General features: G+C 47.0%; 1 protein-coding gene and 1 pseudogene across 1 annotated transcript; both read right to left on the bottom strand.

The window, feature by feature from the left end:
* Positions 1 to 270: 270 nt before the first annotated feature.
* Chmp7 (charged multivesicular body protein 7) lies at positions 271 to 14849 on the bottom strand. Its single transcript, XM_052732852.1, has 10 exons — positions 14474 to 14849; positions 12421 to 12592; positions 3235 to 3420; positions 2946 to 3079; positions 2129 to 2177; positions 1773 to 1892; positions 1418 to 1516; positions 1209 to 1269; positions 597 to 776; positions 271 to 385 (listed from the first exon to the last, which is right to left on the bottom strand). Exons 1-10 carry the CDS (start codon positions 14770 to 14772, stop codon positions 330 to 332), a joined length of 1356 nt encoding a protein of 451 aa, XP_052588812.1. The 5' UTR covers positions 14773 to 14849; the 3' UTR covers positions 271 to 329.
* A 6860-nt stretch (positions 14850 to 21709) lies between these two features.
* Positions 21710 to 22507, bottom strand: LOC128107221 (60S ribosomal protein L7a-like; annotated as a pseudogene).
* Positions 22508 to 23084: the final 577 nt, after the last annotated feature.

Genomic DNA, 23084 nt, shown 5'->3' with positions numbered 1-23084 from the left:
CGAAGCTGGTGGGTGAAGACAAACCTAACGGCGCCAAGGGCGGGGACTGCAGGCTATCGGAGACGACGGTCACACACGGGACTGTATAAATTGTGGCACTAGAAAGACGAGGAGGAGGTCCACGGCAGCAGCTGGGAGCACACCTTCACAGCATGGCTTCCAGGAGCCGGATCTGTCCTGTCACGAGTGGCAGCATCCAGAGCCATCCGAGTGGTGCTTTCCTCCTCTTAACAACTTCTCAGTGGTTCTCATTAAATAACTATGTACACACACAAGGCTGTTGTCCCTCTGTTACACGAGGGTCCTTCCCTTGAGTTCCTGCAATGGCTTTAGAGAGTCGGCTCCAATTGCCTTTTTGGAGATTTACTGCTTGGGACCGGCAAACCTGCAAAAAGAAATGATAACATTCAATGGGAAGTCCTATGACCAGAGCATCCCAGAGCTTCAGCAACTGTCTCCACGTACATCACCACCCCACCCTTGCCGGGCTTTGGAATGCAGGCACACTGAGTTCTTGGGAGGAATCTATCCACTCTGTGCCTGGCTCCTCTGTCACCCAGTCACATGTCCAGGATCTATGGGAAACAGCTCCGTACCTCCTTCTGATAAGGACAGTTTCTCAAGTTCAGCTTCAAGTTCAGCATCCAAGATCCTAGGCTTAGGCACACTGTTGGTATAAAGCGTCTCATGGGGGTTGTCGGGCAGGTCCAAAGGTTCTTTGGTGGTGTCCTGAAGGAGGATGTCCAACTCCTTCTCCAGTTCCTCACTGTCAAAATCTGGGAGGAAGATGGCATGTCAACCCCAGAAAGAAAGAGATGGACCCATGTGCCCAGCACAGCTCAACTACACAGCCCAGCAGCCCCTCTGTGGGTTGACAGTCACATTAGTCAGGAGGCAAAGGGTACCCTCAGGCAGCTATTCTTTCTCTATGGGCAGAGCTGGGCTGTCAGATGGGTATAGTCCACTGACCCCAGGAATCAGGTCCTGCTTCCCTTTGCCCTGAGAGAGGACTGCCAGTGTGATGCTTTGTCAGTATGGATGCTAGAGTACAAAAGACCCTCAGAACCACTATCTGGGAGGAAACGTTAGCTCCCTCCAACCACCTGAGCAGGTGAGCCCCACAGAGGGCCAAGCTCATGATCAGACCTGTCCTGGTCTAGGAAGTGAGGTCTCTCAGAAAGGAGGGGAGAGTGTCCTTGTCAACTCACCTAAACCATTGGTTACCCCACCAGCCAGAGTCTGAGAAACTTCATCCTGCGTGTCACACAGCTGTAAGGGACAAACACAAAGCTCTGAAGGGAAAATGTTCAGGGTCTCAGAGACCGGACAATCAAGGAACGGTTCCTCTTAGGCACAAAGCCAGGTCAACCATGTTCTCTACAACTCCTTTCTCATGGACCCTCCCAGGCCCCCGTACCTCCTGGATCTGGTCCACAAGGCTCTCTGCCTTCTCCACTGTGACGTCCTTCATGGAGAGTCTCAAGGCTCCCACACCAGCTTGGTAAGCATTAAAAACCTAAAGAGAAGCCCAAGTTACCTGTGCAATACTTGCCAAATATAGACAACCAGACTTCATCTCCAAAGCTAGCTTCAGGCGTTCTTTGGCCACCCAAGGTCAATTCACCTTATACCCACGGAAGCCAAACTTCCCAACAGAGAAGGGAACCCAACCACACTCTGGAAGAACCCAGGATTCAGGAAACAGCAGGCCACAGGGGAGGGAGATGCAGTGTGGGAGCTTGGGACCACAGGGCACCAAGGGGCGTGGCTACCATCTGGTCTGTCTGGGAGGCATAGATGCGATCTAGGATGCCTTGAACAGTGTCCAGCTTGGCGTGCAGGGCCTCAATGCGTTTCTCTGTCCTCTGCTTGGCCTTGAGAGACCTCAGTGCCTGGCGGGTATGGAAACAGATCAAGATGGGACATGGTAGGCCACGGGGCAAAGCGTACAGCCCTGCTCAAACCACAAGAGCATCCCAGTCTTCTCCCTATAAATTAAACTCTGGTGCCTGAGATACCTGCAGATGCACCCTGACCCCCAGTCAAGCTGCTCTCTCTCTGAACTGCTGGGCCCCTGTCCCTGATAGTGGAGGACGCCACTCCTAGGCTGCAGAGGAAGGGAACCTACCAACTGCTTCTTTCCAGCTCGGCATGCTCGGCGGGCTTCCTCTTTGCACCTGTGGAATGCAGGAGGGATGAAGGAGGGTGTGCTGTGGCAGGGTCTCAAAGAATGCCTGAGAGCACTTACTGAAAGCAGCTTCAGACCTGAAGGCCAACAATTCCCTGAACCCCACAGTCACAGTGACGGCCAACCACCCATGCCAGTCTCTGGAGCAAGTCACAACAGAGGATTGGCATCTCTATGTGGCAAGGCAAGGGGATCCAGGCCTGAGGGTGAGACAATTATACACTTCTTTCCACTGCAAGACATGTGACTGATTCCTACACATTAAAGACCCTGGCCATGCCTCTGAGCCTCCCAACACTCCTCTATTTCTCTGAGAGACAGAGTGAAGAACTCTAACTCAGGGAAGTGTCTGTGGCTGCCTCCAAGGATCCCTGTAGAAGCATCTCAGGGAAGAGCAAGAGATCCTTACAAAGGCCTGTGAAGGCCCAGGTCCGCCTTACTATCTCCCCACCTGTGGACAACACCAGGCTTCAGAAGAACATAAGATATTACCAGCTGTAATCACGGGAGGGACAACAGTCATTTTTCTCCTTTATTTTCTGTTTTCTACATGGAGTACCTAGTATGTGTGTAATTAGTACATAACTTTTCTTGCAGTGCTGGGGGCAAACTCATGGCCTCATGCATGCTAGAGAAGCACTCTACAGATGGAGACATATTCCTAGCCTTGGTTTTTTTTGTTTTGTTTTTTTGGTTTTTTTTTTGGATGAGACACACTCATGCTGGGGCTCCAGGGCAGCCAGGCAGGAAAGATTACCTCTCAGATTCTTGGGATAAAGACTCAACCTTTCGAGAGAGAAGCTGCTCACTCTGCATCAGCTGGTAGACCCCAACATCCACATCGTTGACAGGAGACACTTTGGCATGTGGTCCCCTGGCAAACTTCACAATCTGGGGGAAGGGGACAGATTACTGCAGTCCCTACCACATATGCTGTGAAATTCACAAACAGGCCTGGGGTGGGCATCTGCGTGCAGACGAAGTCCCTGGGAGTCCATGCACACACACACAGGCCGGCACACACCCAGACAGGCACGCTTCCACACCTTCTCTCCGTTCTGCTCCAAGACCGTGACTCTCTTCTCCTTCTGCAGCTGCAGCAGCACCAGGTAGAAGGTCCTCTCGTCTGGGCAGGAGTTGGCACACAGAGTACTCAGCTCTGCCAGGGCCACCACAGGGTGGGAGGAGAGGGGTGAGTTCTGGTACAGGCGATAAACCTCCTCAGCCTTTTCCTGCAGGGAAGGCAAAGAGATTCAAAGTCCTGGTTACCATCTCAGGACACACAAACCTTGACCCTGAGTGTCAGAGCCATGAGTCCACAAAGAAAGACCTGGGGAGTACCCACCCAGCACCCAGTGGCAGCTTTCAAAAATAGCCTCTGGAGATGGCTCAGTTGGTAAAGTGTCTCCTGGGCAAGTATGAAGACTTGAGTGTGGATGCCCAGCACCCAGGTAAAAGCCAGGCATGGCAGCACATATCTGTAACCCCAGCACTGTGGCCAAGACAGGCAGATAGCTAGAGCTCATTGGTTAGCCAGCTTAGACAAACAGTGAGCTCTGAATTCAGTGAAAGACTGTCTTAAAAATAAGGTAGGGCCAGTGAGAGGCTGAGCAGGCAAGGGCACTTGCCACCAAGCCTGACAATTGGGAATCACATGGTGGAGGAGGAGAACTGAGTCCACAGATTGTCATGACCCCTACAGGGACACCATGGTATACACACACATGGGTGTGTGCTCACACACAAAATAAATAATATAAAAAAAAATATAGGCGGAGAACAATTGAAGGCGACATCCAATGTCGATTTCTGGCCTCTACACACACACACACACACCCCAAGGAAAACAATTTGTATACTTCTTAAACTGGGAGAGCGGGTGACTATGAAACAAGATATACAAAGTGCCAGCTCCATGTTGGCATGTCCACCTGGGCTGTGCATTTCTGCATCCACCCGGCCTGAGGCTCCTCACAGGAGGAATAAGGCTGAGGGGTGGAGTGGAACTGGCCATGATCTAGATCCAAACCTCACGTCCAACTCAGCCCATGACCCTGCAACTGTCAGTCTCACAGATCCTCAGCTTCTTGCACATGAACTGAGTAGATGGTGCTAAATCCCTTTTCCATCCTGGCTTCTCCATTTGTGCAAAAGCACAGATGTGAATGTTAGTGTGCCTGCAGAGTCAGGAGGGAAAACACGTGGTGGACAGACAGCAGGCAGGGACGGGCAGGCTGCACCAGTGAGAAGACTAAGAGTCAAGTGCCAAGGAACAATGCCACTCTCCCTCGGACACAGGAACCCAGAGGGGTTTTAGAAGCAAAACAAAAGGCCATTGATCACAGTGTTGAAGGGTGAATCATTACTAAGTGAAAGAGGTAGAGAGAGGTGTCACAGAACAACAGGCAATGTTGACACAGAAGCGTGAGTTCACGTGTGTGTGTGTGTGTGTGTGTGTGTGTGTGTGTGTGTGTGTGTGTGAACATCTCACCTCCTGTTCTTTTTTTTTTTTTTTTTTTTTTTTTTTTTTTGTGTGTGTGTGTGTGTGTGTGTGTGTGTGTGTACATCTCACCTCCTGTTTTTTGTTCCGCAGAGGATGGGCAGTCACTGGCTAGGCTGACATAGAGCCAGCAAACAGCCGGCAAAGGATGGACTGAAGAGGAGCATTAGAGGCAGGGAGGCCATTAATGCAAGAAGAGACATCACTACCTCTCTGAAGAGGAGAGCATGTAGGAAACAGAGAGATGGGCTAGATCCCAGCAAAACTTAGAGGACGAAAGTAGCAGCCCAGGGTGTCTGAGCAAGGACTGACAGAGAAAGGGACTTGGCTACGGCTGAGGTGACTCATAGAAGAACACAGGAGAAGCCTGTCTCAAACACCAAACGCTCCACTTTGGACAAGCTAGGCAATCAGATGTGCAAGCCTCAAGTTCAAAGGAGACTGCAGAAGAGCAAGGAGAGCCCTCAAGTCCCCAGCACACAAAGGGCAGTCAAGATCGCAAGTGTGAGTGAGAGATTCAGGGAAAAGTGGCAAACCAAAGGAAGGCCAATGTTGAAACAGTGAGGTGACCCACAGGACTGTCTGGGGGTACCAAGGGGAACCCACAGCTCTCTGTGAACAAATCCAGGGGAAGAAACCAATATACGAAGCAAGTGGTCAACCACGTCCAAGACAGCACACAAGAGTCTAGCAAGACAGAGACTACAGTTGCCGTTAGACCTGACTGCCCCTCCCAGAAGGACCCACCATTCACGGCGACAATTCCCAAGAGCAGTGTGACAGACATACACAAGACTCAGTACACAGCATTAGTAAAGGGGCTAGGGAAAAAGGGCTTTCCTTCACCACATGTACATAAATCCTCAAGAACTGAAATTTGGGGCTGGAGAGATGGCTCAGAGGTTAAGAGCACAGGCTGCTCTTCTAGAGGTCCTGAGTTCAATTCCCAGCAACCACATGGTGGCTCACAACCATCTATAATGGGATCTGATGCCCTCTTCTGGCATGCAGGCAAACATGCAGACTGAACATTATATATAATAAATAAAATAAATATAATCAATAAAATAAATTTTAAAAAGAACTGAAATTTTAATGGAAAAAAATAAAAGCACAAAGTAAAACAAAAGAGAAGCTAGGGATACAGTACACTGGTACAGCACTTGCTTAGCACACACAAGGCCCCAAGTTCAATCCCCAGTACCAAAGAGAAAGAATCAATATTTGGTTCTGTTTGAGGCATAAGATGTCTTCCCAAGCAAGACCAACAATTAGTACTCCAAAGGAAACTGGATGCTCTCACTGCAGAAATACGAAAACTTCTTTAAAAGACATCATGACGGTTGGTGAGGTGGCTCAGCAGGTAAAGGTACTTGCTGCCACGTCTGCCCACAGGAGTTCAACCCCCAGGACCATACGGTGGAGGGAGAAGTGACTCCTGTCATCTGACATCCATGTGTCCCATAATGAGCACATCCATACTCATGCACGCGGATTCAGGCACACACAAATGAATGGTGTTTGTTTGTTTAAGGACATCACAAATACAAATTACGCAAACAATCTAGGGAGCAATGTTTCTATCTTTGGGGTTGGGGAGATGGCTCAGTGGGCAAGAGCATTTGCTGCTCAAGCATGCGGACCTGAGTCTGGCCCCTAGCACTCACTGAGAAAGCAGGCCATGGTGAACATCTGTAACTCCAGCACTGTTTAGGGCAGAAACAGGAGGCTCACTTGGCTTCCTGGCCACCAGCCTAGCTCCAGGTTCAGTGAGAGACCCTGTCTCAAGGGAATAAGGCAGAGGGGTGATAGAGCAGGACACCCGATGTCTTCCTCTGGCCTCCACATGTGTGCACACCTGTGTGAGCACACATAACACACAGAATTTTACATCTTCGATGCCAAATGCATAAGTATCTACCCCAAAACATAAAGAACTCCTACAAATTAATAAGAAAGATAGGCAATGTATAGCAATAGGCAATTTGCACAAGGGCTTATGTAAATGATGACAAGACAGGTAAAGAGATGAGACGGGGAATAACAAAGAGGTAGGATGCTTGCCGAGCATGCCCAAGGCTCAGGGTTTGATCTCCAGCAACACAAAGATAAATTTTAAAACTGCTAGACATACAGATAGAAAGTAGTTTAAAAGGCTGGCATCATCCAGTGTTGACAAGGATGCGGGGAGTTACCTTCCTAAGACACTTTTTAAAAAATGATTTATTTTGCTGGGCGGTGGTGGCGCACGCCTTTAATCCCAGCACTCGGGAGGCAGAGTCAGGCGGATCTCTGTGAGTTCGAGGCCAGCCTGGGCTACCAAGTGAGTTCCAGGAAAGGCGCAAAGCTACACAGAGAAACCCTGTCTCGAAAAACCAAAAAAAAAAAAAAAAAAAGATTTATTTTTATTTTGTGAGGACTGGTGTTTTGCCTGCAAGTAGCCTGTGTGAGGGTGTTAAATCCCCTGGAGCTGGAGTTACAGACAGTTGTGAGCTGCCATGGGGGTGCTAGGAATTGAACCTGGGCCCTCTAGAAGAGCAGACAGTGCTCTTAACCACCGAGCCATCTCTCCAGCCCCCTTAAGACACTCTTGATCAAAGTAAAATTAGTACAAAGTCCTGAAAAGTAAACGATGTTGCAAGGGGCTCATGCCTGTGATTCTAGCACTTGAGAGACTGAGGCAGTATTACCACAAACTGAGACCAACGTAGACTACATTGTGAAAATCTGTCTCAACACCACAAAAAAAAACAGGTAATTATTTCGTATGTGTGTACGATTATATGTGTTCACATGTGTGTGCGCATGTAAGTAAGTGTGTGTGTGGGGGGGGGTGCATGTGGAGCCCAGAGATAACATCTGGTATATTCCACAATCACTCTCTACCCTGTATTTTCAAGACAGGTGTATAATTCAGCTAGACTGGCTGGCCAGCAAGCCACAGGGACCCTCCCACCTCTGCTTTCCAGCACTGGGATTACACGTACTAGCCTCAGCACATGGCTTTTTATGTGGGTGCTAGGGATCCAAAGTCAGGTCCACACTTAACCAACTGAGCTGTGTCCCCAGCCCCTAAAAATGCAGAAGGAACAAAACTACACAGATGTGTGTGCACAAGCCTAGCAAAGATAGAAAACAAGAGAAACTGTAATAACTTCAAGTCCACTTCTGGGGCAACCAGGGCATAAACAGTGGCAGATGTACAGATTACTGTACAGCGGTCAAAAAGGGATGAGCTAGATTTACACTGTGTAGGACCCAGATACTCCCAACACATTAAAGTGGAGAGAAAAACAAGCTATGGAGCCATTTTATTTCTAGAAAAACAATGGAACGGAGGTGTGTACATATATGTATATATTCGTAATTCAACAAATATTTATTACTAGACATCTTTCAGGATCCTGAAGTTCGTGGAATCCCTTTTAATAGGATAGTCAGACAATAAACAAGGAAACATGCAGGCTTTTTCAGTTAGTAGTAAATGTTAACAAGGAAATACAGTGTGTCTAGAGAGATGACTCAGTGGTTGAAAGCAAGCCTGATGACCTGAACTTGACATCAGGAACCCGAGAAAAAGCCAGATCTGAGGGCGTGCATCTGCGATCCCAGATCCCAGCACTCCGATATTGAGTAGGTACATGAACACGTTCACAGAACACACAGTTCCAGGAGAACTGCAGCCTGGAGTTCACAGTAGGGCAGAAACCAAAGAATCCTGCTTCAAACAAGGTGCAGGGAGAGAATCAACTCTCCAAAGTTGTCCTCTGACCTCCACACATGCACCATGACAGATACGTATCTACACACACACACACACACACACACACACACACACACACACACACACACATCAATAGATACATATCTATACACACTAGATACATATCTACACACACGTACACACACATCAATAACAAAGAAAACTTTGTACATCACACACTATTAAAAAAAGAAAATTGAAAGTAAGAGCAGCAGGGTTAATAAGAAAAATGTGTTTGTTCCTTTTACCTCTGATGGCCTGCCACACTGTGTATATAGCACGCATGAGCATATACACACACACACACACACACACACACACACACACACACACACACACACACACACACACCCCAGAAATGCTTCACCTTCCCATAGTCCTTCCCCAGAGAAGCCCAGCATCTAGGGCACCTGCTCTTTATCTCACTTGGGCTTGTGCCAGAGATCCGGAATTTGGTACAGTTGCCTGAGCCTTAATGCTCAAGATACAAGACATTTACGCCCAAGTCATTACAATGTGTCCAAAGTGAAGAACGCTGATGACTGGACAGTTAGAAGTCCCAAAGAACAAAGGGTAATGTGACTGTTACAAAGCCAACTGACTCGAAAGTGAAAGTATTAGAGCTAACTTATCCCAGATGCCTGCTCCGTGTGTGTGTGTGTGTGTGTGTGTGTGTGTGTGTGTGTGTGTGTGTGTGTGTCACAAACCATGGCCAGGCCAGCACCACCAACACTACTGTGACTGGTATGGCATGTTCTCCTGCCAAAGTATGCTTGGAGATCCAGCAAAGATGCTAATCCATGGAAACCAGGGGAGGTGTGGATACTTAATTGCACATCTTAAGAAGTCTAAATCTGTGGCAACCCTGAAGAAACTGCTCAGGTTGCCAGTTTCTGAAAATGGAGATAAACTGGCAGCAGCATTTTTGATGCAATGAAAAAAGGCTGGAAGAAAGGGCATCATCCCAGTACAGTGTGGAGAAAACTGAATATGAACTGGAAATTGTCAAAGGCATCCAGTTTGATCAAGGATATATTCTCTATACTTTACTAACACATCAGGAGGATTTCAAATGTGGATTTCAGGACACCTATGATCTACTGAGTGAAAAGAAAATGTTTAGCGTCAGCCCACTGCACCTCTGCTTACCAGAGACTCACGGGCACAATCACTGAAGATGCTATGAAGGGGCTTTAAGCAGCCAAAAGCTGGTCCCCAGGTTGTAGCAGGCATAGTTCTGGCTTTTGGTAACAAAAGAAAGGATCAGCTTTAAGAGATAGCTACTGGAGTGCCATGTTTATTAAAGAGGAGGAGCTAACCCCAAATCTTGAAGGTGTTCACCCTTAGGACTTACAAAAGGAAGGATGCAGTAATGCTTATCGGTAATCCCAGCACCTATGTGAAAACGGTGTGTGTGTGTGTGTGTGTGTGTGTGTGTGTGTGTGTGTGTGTGTAGAGAGAGAGCACAATCACCTAAAAGCTCATTCGTGTCCACAGTGCATCAGCAGAAACAAGAGAAACAAGGTGAAAGCAGAGAGCTGACTCCTGAAAAGTTGGCCTCCTGACTGCCACGTGTGCTGTGGCATGCACACATCTGCATTCACACATACACAAACATGAATAAGAAATCTTTCTATAAAAGAACATTTGGAGAGGTCACTGACACCGAAAATATTACTACGCTTTTGAAAGGAGAAGGTAACAAAGCTCATTGGAAAAGATTCAAGAAATCACGAGCCTTTAGGCTTCACAACTCGTGAATCTAACGGCAAAACTAGATGAGTGACTGGCAGGGCTTTCAGATGGTTGACTGTGCGGGGTGGGGATCGGGGGTGGACATGGGGTACTGAAGTGACTGAAAGAACAGCGAGAGATGCCCTCAGCGCCACAAGAGCAGCTGCTGGAGAAGGCAGTTTGGAGCCTGGGAGATGCTGTGCTCTGCTTTGGTGCATTCCAGCTGCTGACTGTAAGGTGCTGATGAAGACTAAAAATACTGCATAGAAATTAGAACACTCAAAATCCCTGCAATGACTTTATCAAGAACGCCAACAACGAAGGATCTGTAATAGTTGCGAAAACCCTGCAAAGTTCCTCAGAACTTTGGATCTTTGATGCTATGCTTTTGGCTATGGTGCTACGCTTGGAGATTCTGTGAACACGACAGAAAAGGAAGCTTGGATCCAATGAAGGTGCAGAAAGCCACTTTACTGAGTAGTGCTAGGGAGCCTCTGTTAACAGCAGCAGAAGTCCTTAAGGAAAAAGAGTAGACCTGGGAGCTGGTGTAACAGACGACATGGGAAGCAGGATTGGAGGTAACATGGGAGGTGGTGCATTCGAAACTCTAGAATCATAACTCATCATTTTTAACGAATTCTGACAGGAAGCTCGAGGCAGGGTTCCTCAGCAATGACTTCAGAGAAGTCAGCTGAAGAAGACGACTGAGGGAAAGGCCGGCGGGAACATAAGGGAACCAAGCACCAGATGAAGTCAAGAGGAGCCTTTCTGTGGAGTGGAGGAGTAACTGGGCACAAAGGTTGTTACAATTTCATGACAACCTTCATATAACGAAAATTTGTTTAACATTTTTTTAAAGGGGACTGAGGGTGACAGAGCATTTACAGAGCATGCACAAAAGCCTAGGTTCAGTTCCCAGTACTGAAGAAAAAAACTCATCTGGGCCAGTGAGATGGCTCAGCATGTTAAGGCTGTTGAGCCAAGCCTGGGGACCCAAGTTCAATCTCCGGGACCCTCCTGGTGGAAGGAGAGGACTACTCCTGCAAGGTGTCCTCTGGCATTAACAGGGTAAGCCCCCCAACCCAACCTACCCCTGCCAATAAATAAATACAATAAAAACTTAAAGTAACAAAAGAGATCTGGACATACATGTACACAAGCACAGAAATGGGAAAGGGACTTATGCCAAAGAAGGTATGGGTCAACAGAAAGGAAACTACTTCTCTGTATCCTTTTCTTTTTAATAGCAAAATCATGGGCAAGTTTTGTTTTGCTTTGTTTTGGGTTGATTTCTTCGTCTAGCCTTGGGAAAAACCAGTGTTTCCCTACAAGTTCCTCCCTATAAACACCTTTTTCTTCGTTACCAATAGGAGCCCATTACTTCTGAGAAAACAGGACTCATCATATGTTTGAAACCAGACGTCACCAAATGGAACATGAAGTGTCTGCTTAGTAACAGCAGGTGGCACAGAATCAGTACTGTGCCCCATGGAGCTCTAGGCTCGTTTCTCTATGACACAGGACCAGACTGACTCCATTGCTTTAGAAAGGGACTGCTGGTTCCAAGAGAGCTACGGAATTCCACCAACTCCTGGTGTGGAACAGGAGAGAAGCGTGCCTGCTCAGGGCTCTGAGATGGCATCTGTCCTGCAGTCAGTATATGGCCTGGGCTAGGAGGAAAAGGCAGTATGTGAAGAAGCTGACTGGGCAGCAGAGTAGGAAGGGATGGAGCCTGCTGGCCTCATCCAGGCAGAAGAGCGGGGACAGTGAGAAGCAAGTCCCTGGTGAGCTGGAGGGAAAAGAGTGGTCAGAGGACAGGAAACCAGAGCTTACTAAGGAGGGCTGAGCTAGAGCTCAGTAACAGAGCACTTGCCCAATGCACACAGAGCCTAGGTTCAATCCCAAGTTCAACAATAAATACGTCACTTAATTAAATTCTAGGAATTTCTTGCCAGTAAACCAGAGAAAGCAGAGTACATCCTAAACTATAGCTTATTATTAATCCCCCCAACTGTCAGGAATTGTCTGTTACTGACATTTCCTAGACAAAGCCTACCCTTGAAATATAAAAATAACCCAACGAGTACATAACCCTAAAAAGTTCATGGCAGAAGACATCACGTAGACTCAGCCACTAGTCCTGTTACTTGGCAAAAAGACAGTATTTTCCTAAGAACGTTTGTGGTGACCCTGTCACACCTGATGCCACCCAGGCCCCGCCTTCTGCATAACCACCTTAAGCAGCTCCACAGCCACGAGCACCTCCTCAGCTGGAACTTTGTTATCCCCGAGCATGTTAGAAAGAGTCCACTTGAGGGGCTTCAGCAGGAAGACTCCAACCCCCCAGGAGATCCAGCTGCTGTCCACGCTGGCCATGAAGTCTGATTCTCGCTGCAGCTCGCCTCGACTGCAGAGAGAGAGACAAAGGCATGGAGAGACATGTAATGCAATGGCCTGTCCTAATCCATACCTGCCCCTTTACCCCCAGAGGCATTTTATCATCATCATCATCATCATCATCATCATCATCATCATCTATCTATTTTGCACTGGCTACTCAGAGCAGTGTCACCTGTACTCAGTGTTCAGCCTCTTAACCACTCTGCACAATAGACCAGTATGTAAACTAAGGAGGAGACTGAGGGTCTAAGACAGTAAAGAGGGCCAGATGACACCCAATTTGTCTGGCTCCAAAAATCCAAGTGTCCCACTAAGACAATAGAGGCACAAAAGGCTTCCCTGGGCCCATGCTGAGGTTTTTCTTCTACTGACGGGCCTGGGAACAATCAAATGAAAATCCTGTGCGATAGTCAGGACCTCAGGCAGAGAGCAAAGCTACACAGAGCAGGGTCTTATGCAATCTCTAAGCTAGGCTGGAAGTGAGATGTATTTCCTGGTAGTGGTAACAACATCAGCCAAGTCTACTAACTGCTTGCCATGGGTAATCACTGTGTTAAGGGCTATAAAGATCCTCAACCCACACAATGTTGTTACTGTAATTTGACAATTGGTCAAAGGCTTACAGATGGCATGTTAACTATGCAGGGCTACAGTTTAGAAAATGGTAAAGCCAGGATCTGGGCACAATGGTGTGGCCCTCAAGCAAAGCTGTGGCTATGTGGACAGCAAACCTGGACAAGACACCAGGAAGCTTCAAGGATCAGCAGCCAGGACAGGAGGTTTCAGGGTGCTAAAGGATTTGGACATGGGCCCTGTCTGTCTTGCATCAAGAGGCTCATTTCAGTGCCTCCGTCCCTCACTGACTTAACTGTTTTCCACTTCAGGCATCTGGTAAAACTTTTTCCACAGCACACTTTCTCAGAGAATTGCAGAAAGGTTTCTTAGGTCAAAGTCAGGCAATGAAAGGTACTGGGAACAGAAGTAAAGAAGGGTGGCCATTTACTGAGAAAACATTACGCTAAACACAACAGCCTTCCTTGACTTTCTCTTTATTCATTGAAAGAGACACAACGCTAGTCTGGGCTGGGCATAATACGTGCAGTGTGAAACACAAATGATTTAGAATCCAAAGACCAGGGACCAGTCCTGGGATTATTCTAGCCGTGTAACCTGGGAATAGGTTACGTGATCTCTCGGACACTCTGTTTCTTATTTTTAACGAGGAGAACTGTATTATCTTGCCCTGGATTATTGAAAAGGCCAGAGACTGGAGTATGACAGTATCTGAAACCACGAAGTGCCATTCATCTATTAGACATGTCACCTCTTCAAGCACGACCTGAACACTGTACCTGTCACACACGCTTCTCACCTAAAGCCCTTCCAGGGGCCCCAGATACCCAGTTAAACTCTGCTGTCCTCTGATCGAAACAGTCTCAGGCCCGGACATGCTAGTTGTATGACTTTTGCCAGAGTTCCCTTGTCAAGATGTCTATAACCCCAGGAGCACTCCTTCCTTAGCTCTGTTCTTTCTTAGTTCAAAGTACCCATCTCGGAGATCTGCTGCACCGGTCATTCAAATCTAGAGGTTCCTGTTGAAATAACCGCATAACGGGATCCCAGTCCAAGTGTGCCGCTGACCCCTCTGCCAGGAGGGTGGTTCTCGTCTGGACCATTCCGACTCTCCCAGTCACTCCAACCACCCCGACCTCTCTTTTTTTTTTTTCTCTCTCTCTCTGTCTCCAGACGTCCGTGGAGCCGCCTCCCCGTCCTCCTCCTCCACCCATTGAACAAACCCTGGCCGCTGAGTCTGGGCTGTCAAAGGGCAGGTTTGAAGTCAGCCCCGGGGCGCCGCCCCCCGCTCGGCCCGCTCGGCCCCGGTCCTCACCGCAGCAGGTCCTGCAGCACGGTGGCCAGCCCCAGAGGGACACTGCCCTTGCGCTGGAAGGCCTCCTGCAAGTCCCGCAGACGCAGGCGCACCACCCCTTGGCGGCGGCTGTGGCTCAGCACCAACGGCGCCCAGAAGCCCATCTTGCTGTCCCAGTCGGTGCTGTTCACCTCGCGGCTCCTCTTGAAGGCGGAGAACAGGAAAGACATGCGCTCCTCATCCTCCTCCCACTCGGGCGGCAGGAGGCCCGCCGGGTCTCCCCCGGTCGGGGCCTGGGCCTCCCGCCCCGGGGACCACATCGGAACCCCAGCCCCGCCAAGGCACCGAACACAAGCCTGGCCCGGGTCCCCTTCCGCCCCGGGTCCCTCTCGGCTTCCGTCGCTCCTTCACGCCCTCCTCCTCAGCCATCACGTCACCGCCGCCGCCAGCGTGATAAAAGTCCCGCAAGTCCTCAGGGCGCAGGCGTAGCGCTGCACCAGGCGTAGGAGAGGAGGGCGTTCTCGCCAGGGAGACGCAGAACGCAGGCGCAGAACCCTCCTTTCATGGCCTTTGTGCGACGGGAAGGGTTTTGCGCGTGCACCGCGACCATAGAGTTCGGCGAAGTGGTCTAGAGAGGCCACCAAGTGAGCCTTCCCAGGTGGTTTGGGCTTAAGGTAGTGAGACTGGGGCTACGGGAGCTGCAGGTGGTTCTCAAGCCTTGAATCTGGTTTACCGCTCCTGGTCCAGGAGCTTTTACATTAAACGAACGTCCAAGACACCCCCTCCTTTCTCTGAAAATGTCAGCCGATAAACAGACATGGTCCCAAAGGTCCGCGACAGTGCACACATTTTTAGGACTACGTATGCTTCTTATCACTTTCTTCCTGTCCTCTGCTCTGGAGTGTACGCTTTCTTCTGAAAATCCATATCCTGCCAGGTCTTTTAGGAAACCAGCATCATTCCGACTCTCCCCCTGAAACCCCGGGCTGTCCGGGCTTCCAGTATAGCGTCTATCTCCAACTCCTCTGCTTCCCACAAGGAGAGACAGCTATGCAAGTGTCCTGCAGTGACAGCGATGCTGCAAAAATATATATATAATGAAAGGTTCTTAAACCCCGTTCTTTAATTTCTTTGCAGTCTTGAAGAGTCTCACAAAATCTCTTCAGTCTTGAGAATAAATTGTTGTTGTAATAGAGGTAGTGCTGTAGCCGGGCTATTTTTTACCCAAAAGGAGACCATGACGAGCTCTTTATGAATATGAAGTTTTTATTGAGCCACACGGCCCCGGCCAAAGGCGCGCAATCTTGTCACTACTAGTCTAGAGAGGCGGCCCCGACCCGGTAAAGACGGGTTTATACAGGGAAAAGCCCAGGTGCGGTACTTCCGTTGACGCGGTGACTGTTGGCAAGCACGACAGGATATGAACTTTTAACAAAAATGGGGCACAGGTGTATTGCCATGGCTTCTCGGTTTGATCGGGGAGCAGAAAGCCTTGGGGTTTCAGAAGCAGAACAATGCAGGTTCGTAATGGTTCCCCTAAGTAGCGTCGTGTATGCCCGAGGGTCAGGCTGACCTTAACTTTAACCCGAGGTCCGATCAGGGATTAGTGAACATGTTCTTTTCATTTCATTAGCGGTGGGTTTTCCTGAGCGGGGGCGCCTCCTGCATGCTGAACAAACACTCTGCCACTGAACTATGCTGAGTTTTACATATATTTTTAAATTTTTATGTTTGTGTGTTACCTGCTTGTTTGCAAGTCCACCGCATACACGCAGTGCCCGCAGAGGCCATAAGAGGGAGTCGGATCCCCTGGAATTGAAGTTATAGTTGGGAGCCGCTCTGTGGGTGACAGTAATCCAAGTCCTCTAGAGATCCAGCCTGGAAATATGCTGATTTTAAAAGAATCATCAAGCAAGCAAACAAACCATCTAAAAAGTGAAAGGAACAGTTTGTGTAAAAGTTAAAAAGTAAAGCAAAAGTTAGTTTGGGCTTTGGAAAAGGCCTTTATAAAGTGGTATTTCCTAAAGGGTTGTTGGGGGGGGGGAATGTGATGCGTTTCGGGGATTACAGTAGTTGAAACAGTGCAAGGGTGAATTTTCTTGAGCACTGAGTTTTAATGAATTTTAACAAGTATTTTGAAGGAGTGTTTAGTTATGTGTATATCGATTGATATCTATGTATTGTTATATTTCTCTGTATTCAAAATATCTCATCTAATGCTCTTTTCCAAATACTTTCCCTATACTGCATTTAATGCTCATGGTAAGATTCAGAGGTAAGTTTCCCCACTTTCTCTGTTTTTACAAAGGAAGCTGAGCCAGATGTGGTGGCATTCACCTTTAATCTCAGCACTCAGGAGGCAGAAGCATGTGGATCTCTGAGTTAGAGATCAACCTGGTCTACATACAGAGTTACAGGATAGTTAGGGCTATACAGAAACTCTGTCAGAGAGAGAGAGAGACAGAGAGAGAGAGACAGAGAGAGAGAGACAGAGAGAGAGAGAGAGACAGAGAGACAGAGAGTCAGAGACAGAGAGACAGAGACACACAGAGAGACAGAGACACACAGAGAGGATGCAGAGAGACAGAGAGACAGAGGGGTGTAACCATTAAATCTAGTAGAGAAAAGATTTGTATAGAAGGCGAGCAATTGTTATGCACTAGGAAACAAATCTATACCCTGCCATCTGTCATGCCCAGTAAATCAGCTATGTCCTGAAAGAAACCAGGTTTTCTAAACCTGGCTAAGGGTCTGATTAAGCCAAAACATTTACAGGAGAGAAAATAGTTGTATCTGGGGCTTCTTGCATCTGAAAATTCCCCTGCATTCCACCCTTCCAGGCAGAGAGGTCAGCTTTCAACTCGGGGAGGCTGAAAAGGTAGCTGGAAGCAGAATCAGTAGATCCAAGGACCGTGGATACAAATCTTAGAGACTGGTCTTCAATACAGCCTCTGTGAACTGCTTTCTTCTGGATGTTCTGTCTCCTGAATTTTAGTTTTGTCTCTCTTAGTAAATAGCAGCCTGACCCCAGGCAGGCAGATTTTGTCTCTGGTAAGAAAAGATTTCCAAGCTGTGACCATAAGGCTTTTCCTAGGACGCACATTCTAACTCTTTTTTCTCATGAATCTACCACAGGTACGGAAGTGACTATAGGAAACTTCTATTCTGAGACTGGAGAACACAATATCACCTTCATGTACCCTACTGTGGCAGTGACATTTATTTGTTGATGTCACAGACACCTAAATATCTCCCATTCCAGCCACGATCTACAAACATTCCCGAGGCTGCACAGGGATTTTCACTCCACTCTAATGATGTTCCAGGTCATCGCTCCCACTCATCAAGGGGCTTCCTCATTTTCGTAGAAATATGCAAGCCCTGAGTCTAGTCCACTTAGTTCTAATACTAGTACCTAGCTCTGAGATTCACAGCCTTGAGGATTAGCCAAATGAAAAAGCAAAAAATAAAACACTCATTATCAATGGGATTTATAGAGAAAGAAACCAGACCTGTTAACATCCTGTTCAGGTGCCAGATTAAAATGATATTCCGGAAGCCTTTTCTACCCTGCTCTGTCACCTCCTGTGCCTTCCGATCTGTGTTTATCTTTCCATAGTCCTGTATACCTCTTTACCATGTATTAAATGCCACACTGCTTTCTCAATCTCTGCTCGTGTGTGTCTCTCTGACTAGCTTATGTGCCTTTGCTAAGAGGGACTGGGATCTTAATTGGATTTGTTTCTAGCAGAGTGCTAGGCACATCCTAGGGGCTGTCTGTGGAATGGATAGATGGATGAATTTAATTCAATGATTAGTTTAAAAATCTATCAAAGCCCATACTTTATAGCATTAAGACTACTTATTTAGGTATGGTATGTTGACACAATAGTTGTATCTTTTATTTATAGGAATGGATTATTTGTTCCTCAGCCATTCTGTGCTAAATGCCTCTAAATTTAATTGTCTTTATGCTTAGACAGTTAGAAAAATCTTAGATGGAAGAAATGTCTGGCTTCTTTTATTATTCAGTGTTCAAACCATGGTCCATCCACTCGTGACTATGACTTTCTAGAATGACACAGCAGCCGTTTGGGAAGGTGACTGTCCAGTTTATCCATTTAAAATCTCATTATGAGGCCGGGGTAATCTCATTATGGTTAGCTGGTGTAAAAGCATTTGACACACAAGCGTGAGGACCTGAGTTCAAATCCCCACATAAAGCCAGACTGCAATCTCAAACAAAGTAGAAGGTGAGGCTGACACCAGAGGTTGTCCTCAGGTCTCCATACTCACATTGCGGCATGCTTGTGCCCACATAGACAACCACACCTTTGTATTCGTGCACACGCGCGCGCGCACGCACGCACGCACACACACACACACACACACACACACACACACATTTAAAATAATTTATCATCAATAATAACAATAAAAGATCATTATCTTCCACCCCCTCTTCTCTTTCAAATCGTTCTTTAGGGTAAGGGACTTAGAAACCATCACTTCATCTTCAAAAGGTAAAAAACTGAACAAGCAGGACTAGAGAGTTGGCTCTGTGATTAAAAACACTCGCTCTTGCAGAGGACCTGGAATCAGTTCCCAGTACCCATATGGTGGCTCACAGCCATCCATGATTCAAGTTCCATGGGATCTGGTACCCTCTTCTAACCTTCAAGGGCACCAGGCATGCCAATGAGTTGCACATACAGGCAAACACAGTCAGACATGTAAAGTAAATGAATCTAAAAAAGAACAAAGTAAAACATTGTTGGTAGGGGATGGGGAGACAGCCCAGTTGGTAGAGTGGGTGCCGTGCAAGCGTGTTAATCTGAGTTCGAGCCCCAGAACCCACATAAAAAATCCAGGTGCAGGGGCACAGGCTTACAATCTTATCACCAGGGGGACAGAAACATGTAAACACCAGGCCTTGCTGGTGACTTAGGCAACTTGGCAAGCTCTGAGCTGATGAGAGAGACCCTATCTCAAAAACAGAAACAAAAACCCAAGGTGGATTGCTCCTGAGAAACAACACAATTGGCCTCTGACCTCGATACACATGAACATGCATGTAACATTACACACAACCACATACTCACATGTACCCACATGAGCACACACCCATAGACACATATATACAAAACAACTTCCAATAACAACAACAAAAAAACAAAACAATTCACAGCTCTCTGTGAGCATTATTAGGAAGCTATCACTTGGGGTGACTATTGACCCTGGATCCATTTTGCTTATATATCTGACATTCTCTGGGTGGTTTCTGTACATATCTAACATTGTCTGGGTGGTTTCTGTACACAGAGATTGGACAGAGAGGTGGAAAGAATGTGAGGCCCAGAGGACAGGAAGAAGAGCTGGGAAAAGCCCCTTGGGGACATGACATGGCCATTGTATCCATGAGCTCGCTGCAGCTGTAATTGCCTGCACAAGATCAAGTCAACATTCCAACAGGTAACACTAATTAGACTCAGTGGGTTATTAACCAAAAAAGGAGTGGAATTATGTGGGGAGGGGTGTGTATTGAAGATGTCTTAGAGAAATTGTCAAAGAATAAATAAAAGATATTCTTTTTCTAAAAAAAAAAATCACTGTTGGTATGTAAGTAATTATTGGTTCTTCTTTATAAACATGTATCCTAAATCTTTTTTATAAACATGTATCCTAAAACTTTGCTATAACCCATTATTGGTGCCAGTTTTGCACTGACGATGATGATTCTTTGAAGTTTTCTTTGTGTGTATGTGTGTATATGTGTCCATATGTGCACATGTGGAGGCATGCATGCATACTTATGAGGCCAGAGGTTGACACTGGATGTCTTTTCAGTCGTTCTTCCCCTACTTTTCCAGTGAATTTTTATTAGTAGTTTCATCATGATTTTTCATGGGCCTGTGGTAGGAATCATCATATACTAAGGGTTCTCCAGAGTAAGAGAATTATAGGATGAATATATATTACATATAATATATATTGGAATGACTTAACAAGCTGCAGTTATCCAACTAATGGCTGACTGTGAATGGAAAGTCCAAGAATCCAGTGGTTTAGTTGCTCAGTCCATGAGGCTGGATGTCTCAGCTGGTCTTCAGGTTATGCTGGAATCCCGAAGAAGCAGGTTCTAATGCCAGTGAAGGAATGGACGTGCTAGCAAGTGAGAGCAAGTAGGCAAAGAACAAAAGCTTCCTTTTTCTATGTCCTTATATAGGCTTCCAGTAGAGATATGGCCCAAATTCAATCTGGATTTAAGATCTGGATTAGAGGTGTCTTCCCACCTCAAAGATCCGGATTAGAAGTAGATCTTCCCACTTCAAATTAAGCAGAAATCCCTCACAGATGTGCCCTCTATTTTTGTGTTTTTAATTAATTCCAGATGTAGTCAAGTTGACAACCAAGAATAGACATCACAAGTCAGCCCCTTGTTAACTTAACACACTATCATATCTCCTTATGTCATGATTAATTTCCAAATGAAAATAATAGCCAGGTAGTAAGAGTGCCTAAACATAATATAACTACCCCCCAAACAATTGCAAATGCATTACATATTTAACCAGGCCATAATTACACCTGACATGATATAACTACTATCCCTTGTACCACTACAAGTGCATTATAAATTTAGAATAGGTGGCAATGATCCCTGAGGGACATTCTTTTAGTAACTCAAATTTAAAATATGATAACCATTGATATTCTCTTAATTGATATTACATCTCATGATAAAGAAATTGAGGAAAGAAAACACAAATATCTGTACTGTGGGAGAATTCCCACTGGGCTACACCTAGCCTAGCTCCAGAGTGCTAGCAAGTAACCTTAATCCATCTTCTGTTTCTCTGTTACCTTTTGTTTCTCTTGTTGCCCTCTGTGTGAATCTTGTCTGAGAGTCTCCCAAAGATGCAAAGGCCTATGCAAAAACTTGGTTCAGGAAACCTGGAAAACCATGGTACCCAATGAATCGAGGAATTTGCACTTGCTCGAGGAATTTGCACTTGGCATTGTATTTTTTGGGAGCTTCTTTCAGGTTGTTTTGAGCATATGGAAATCAACTGGCTGAAGTGTAAATACTGAGAAAAATAAAAATGCCTTGGGTGAAAGGAAAGTGCTTCAGTCCTTAGAGGCTGGATCCCCCTGTAGCTGTGAAAGGCTAGATTCATTCTTTTTTTTTTTTTTTTTTTTTTTTTGGAAGATAAGTTTGTAATTATATTTATGTACAGAAAACTTAGCAGTGTACATTTAACCCAATTTAGTGGCGAGTTCTTTGGCCTTTGCCTTTTCCAGCTTGGCAATCAGAGCCAGATTTAGGACCCAGGACGTTGCCTCCCCAGTGGCGGCGGATCTCATCATATCTGTCGTTGTAATTGGTCCTAATAGCTTCCACCAGCTTAGCCAGAGCACCCTTGTCTTCCGAGTTAACCTGTGTGAAGGCAACAGTGGTGCATGTCTTCCTGTGGACCAGCCGCCCCAGCCTGGCCTTTCCCTTGATGATACAGTAGGGGACCCCCATCTTTCGACACAGGGCAGGCAGGAAGACCACCAGCTCAATGGGGTCTACATCGTGGGCAATCACCACCAGCTGAGCCTTCTTGTTCTCCACCAAGGTGGGGACTGTATTGACCCCCGCTCGGAGGACAGGTGGTCGCTTAGTTGGGACGTCCCCTTTGCCAGCAGCTTTCTTCTCAGCACGGGCCAGCAGCCTTTGCTTCTTCTCCTGCTTTCTCTCTGGCCTGTACTTGTGAGCAAGCTTAAGCAGCTGGGTAGCTGTTTGTCGGTCCAGGGCCTGTGTGAACTGGTTAACGGCAGGAGGGACTTTGAGCCGCTTGTAGAGGATGGCTCTTTGCCGCTGCAGCCTAATGTAGCGGGGCCATTTGATGAAGCGTGTGAGGTCTCTTTTGGGCTGGATGTCCTGCCCAATGCCGAAGTTCTTAGGCCTTTTCTCAAACAAAGGATTCACCACCTTTTTGGCCTCCTGTTTCTTCACGACGGCGGGGGCCGGGGCCACCTTCTTCCCTTGGCCTTCTTTCCCTTGGGCATCTTGCTCGGCTGGAGGAGAGAGCTAGATTCATTCTTAAGGTGCCTCTGAGTTTTCATTCAATGGATCTGCCTGAACGCACACACCCACACCGTGACACTGTAAACACATTCTTAACAAAATACGACAGAAACACTCATGCCAATTCTAATCCTCTTTTCTGCAACTGGTCACATACCATTCTGTATTTCCCCCACCCTCAGCAAGAACCTCAGCTGGGCTTGGCTCTTTTCCTGGAGGAGTGACTCATGCCTTCTTTCCCGATGGGTCTGTGTCCCCTGTCACCCTACTGTTGTTCCCCACGGACTTTAATCACAGGGCGTGGTAGCACCAAGAGACACCCTAAAGTGTCTCCTGCACTCCATACATAATCCTTCTTATTTCCACTGTGAAGAGGCAATCCAATTTCCCTGTGGTAATCTGGATCAATCACCCCTCCTAACACTGTTATTCCTTTCTTAGCCTGTTGGTTTAAATGCAATAGAAAACCAAAGTGGCCTGGCAGTGGTGGCGCACATCTTTAATCCCAGCACTCAGGAGACAGAGGCAGGCAGATCTCTGTGAGTTTGAGGCCAACCT

The sequence above is a fragment of the Peromyscus californicus genome, unplaced genomic scaffold, assembly GCF_007827085.1.
Source record: "Peromyscus californicus insignis strain IS unplaced genomic scaffold, ASM782708v3 Scaffold_12__1_contigs__length_115047231, whole genome shotgun sequence".
In the NCBI taxonomy this organism is placed as follows: Eukaryota; Metazoa; Chordata; class Mammalia; order Rodentia; family Cricetidae; genus Peromyscus; species Peromyscus californicus.
The sequence above is the reverse complement of the archived record's forward strand: the minus strand, read 5'-3'. Positions and strand labels throughout refer to the sequence as shown.

Excerpts from the sequence above, each read along its gene's own strand:
- Chmp7 (XM_052732852.1), bottom strand. The coding sequence starts at position 14,772 with ATGTGGTCCCCGGGGCGGGAGGCCCAGGCCCCGACCGGGGGAGACCCG. Across the intron at positions 3,080-3,234 it reads TGGAGCAGAACGGAGAGAAG|ATTGTGAAGTTTGCCAGGGG; the intron begins GTGTGGAAGCGT and ends CCCTTCCCCCAG. Across the intron at positions 1,270-1,417 it reads TTGTGGACCAGATCCAGGAG|CTGTGTGACACGCAGGATGA; the intron begins GTACGGGGGCCT and ends TGTCCCTTACAG.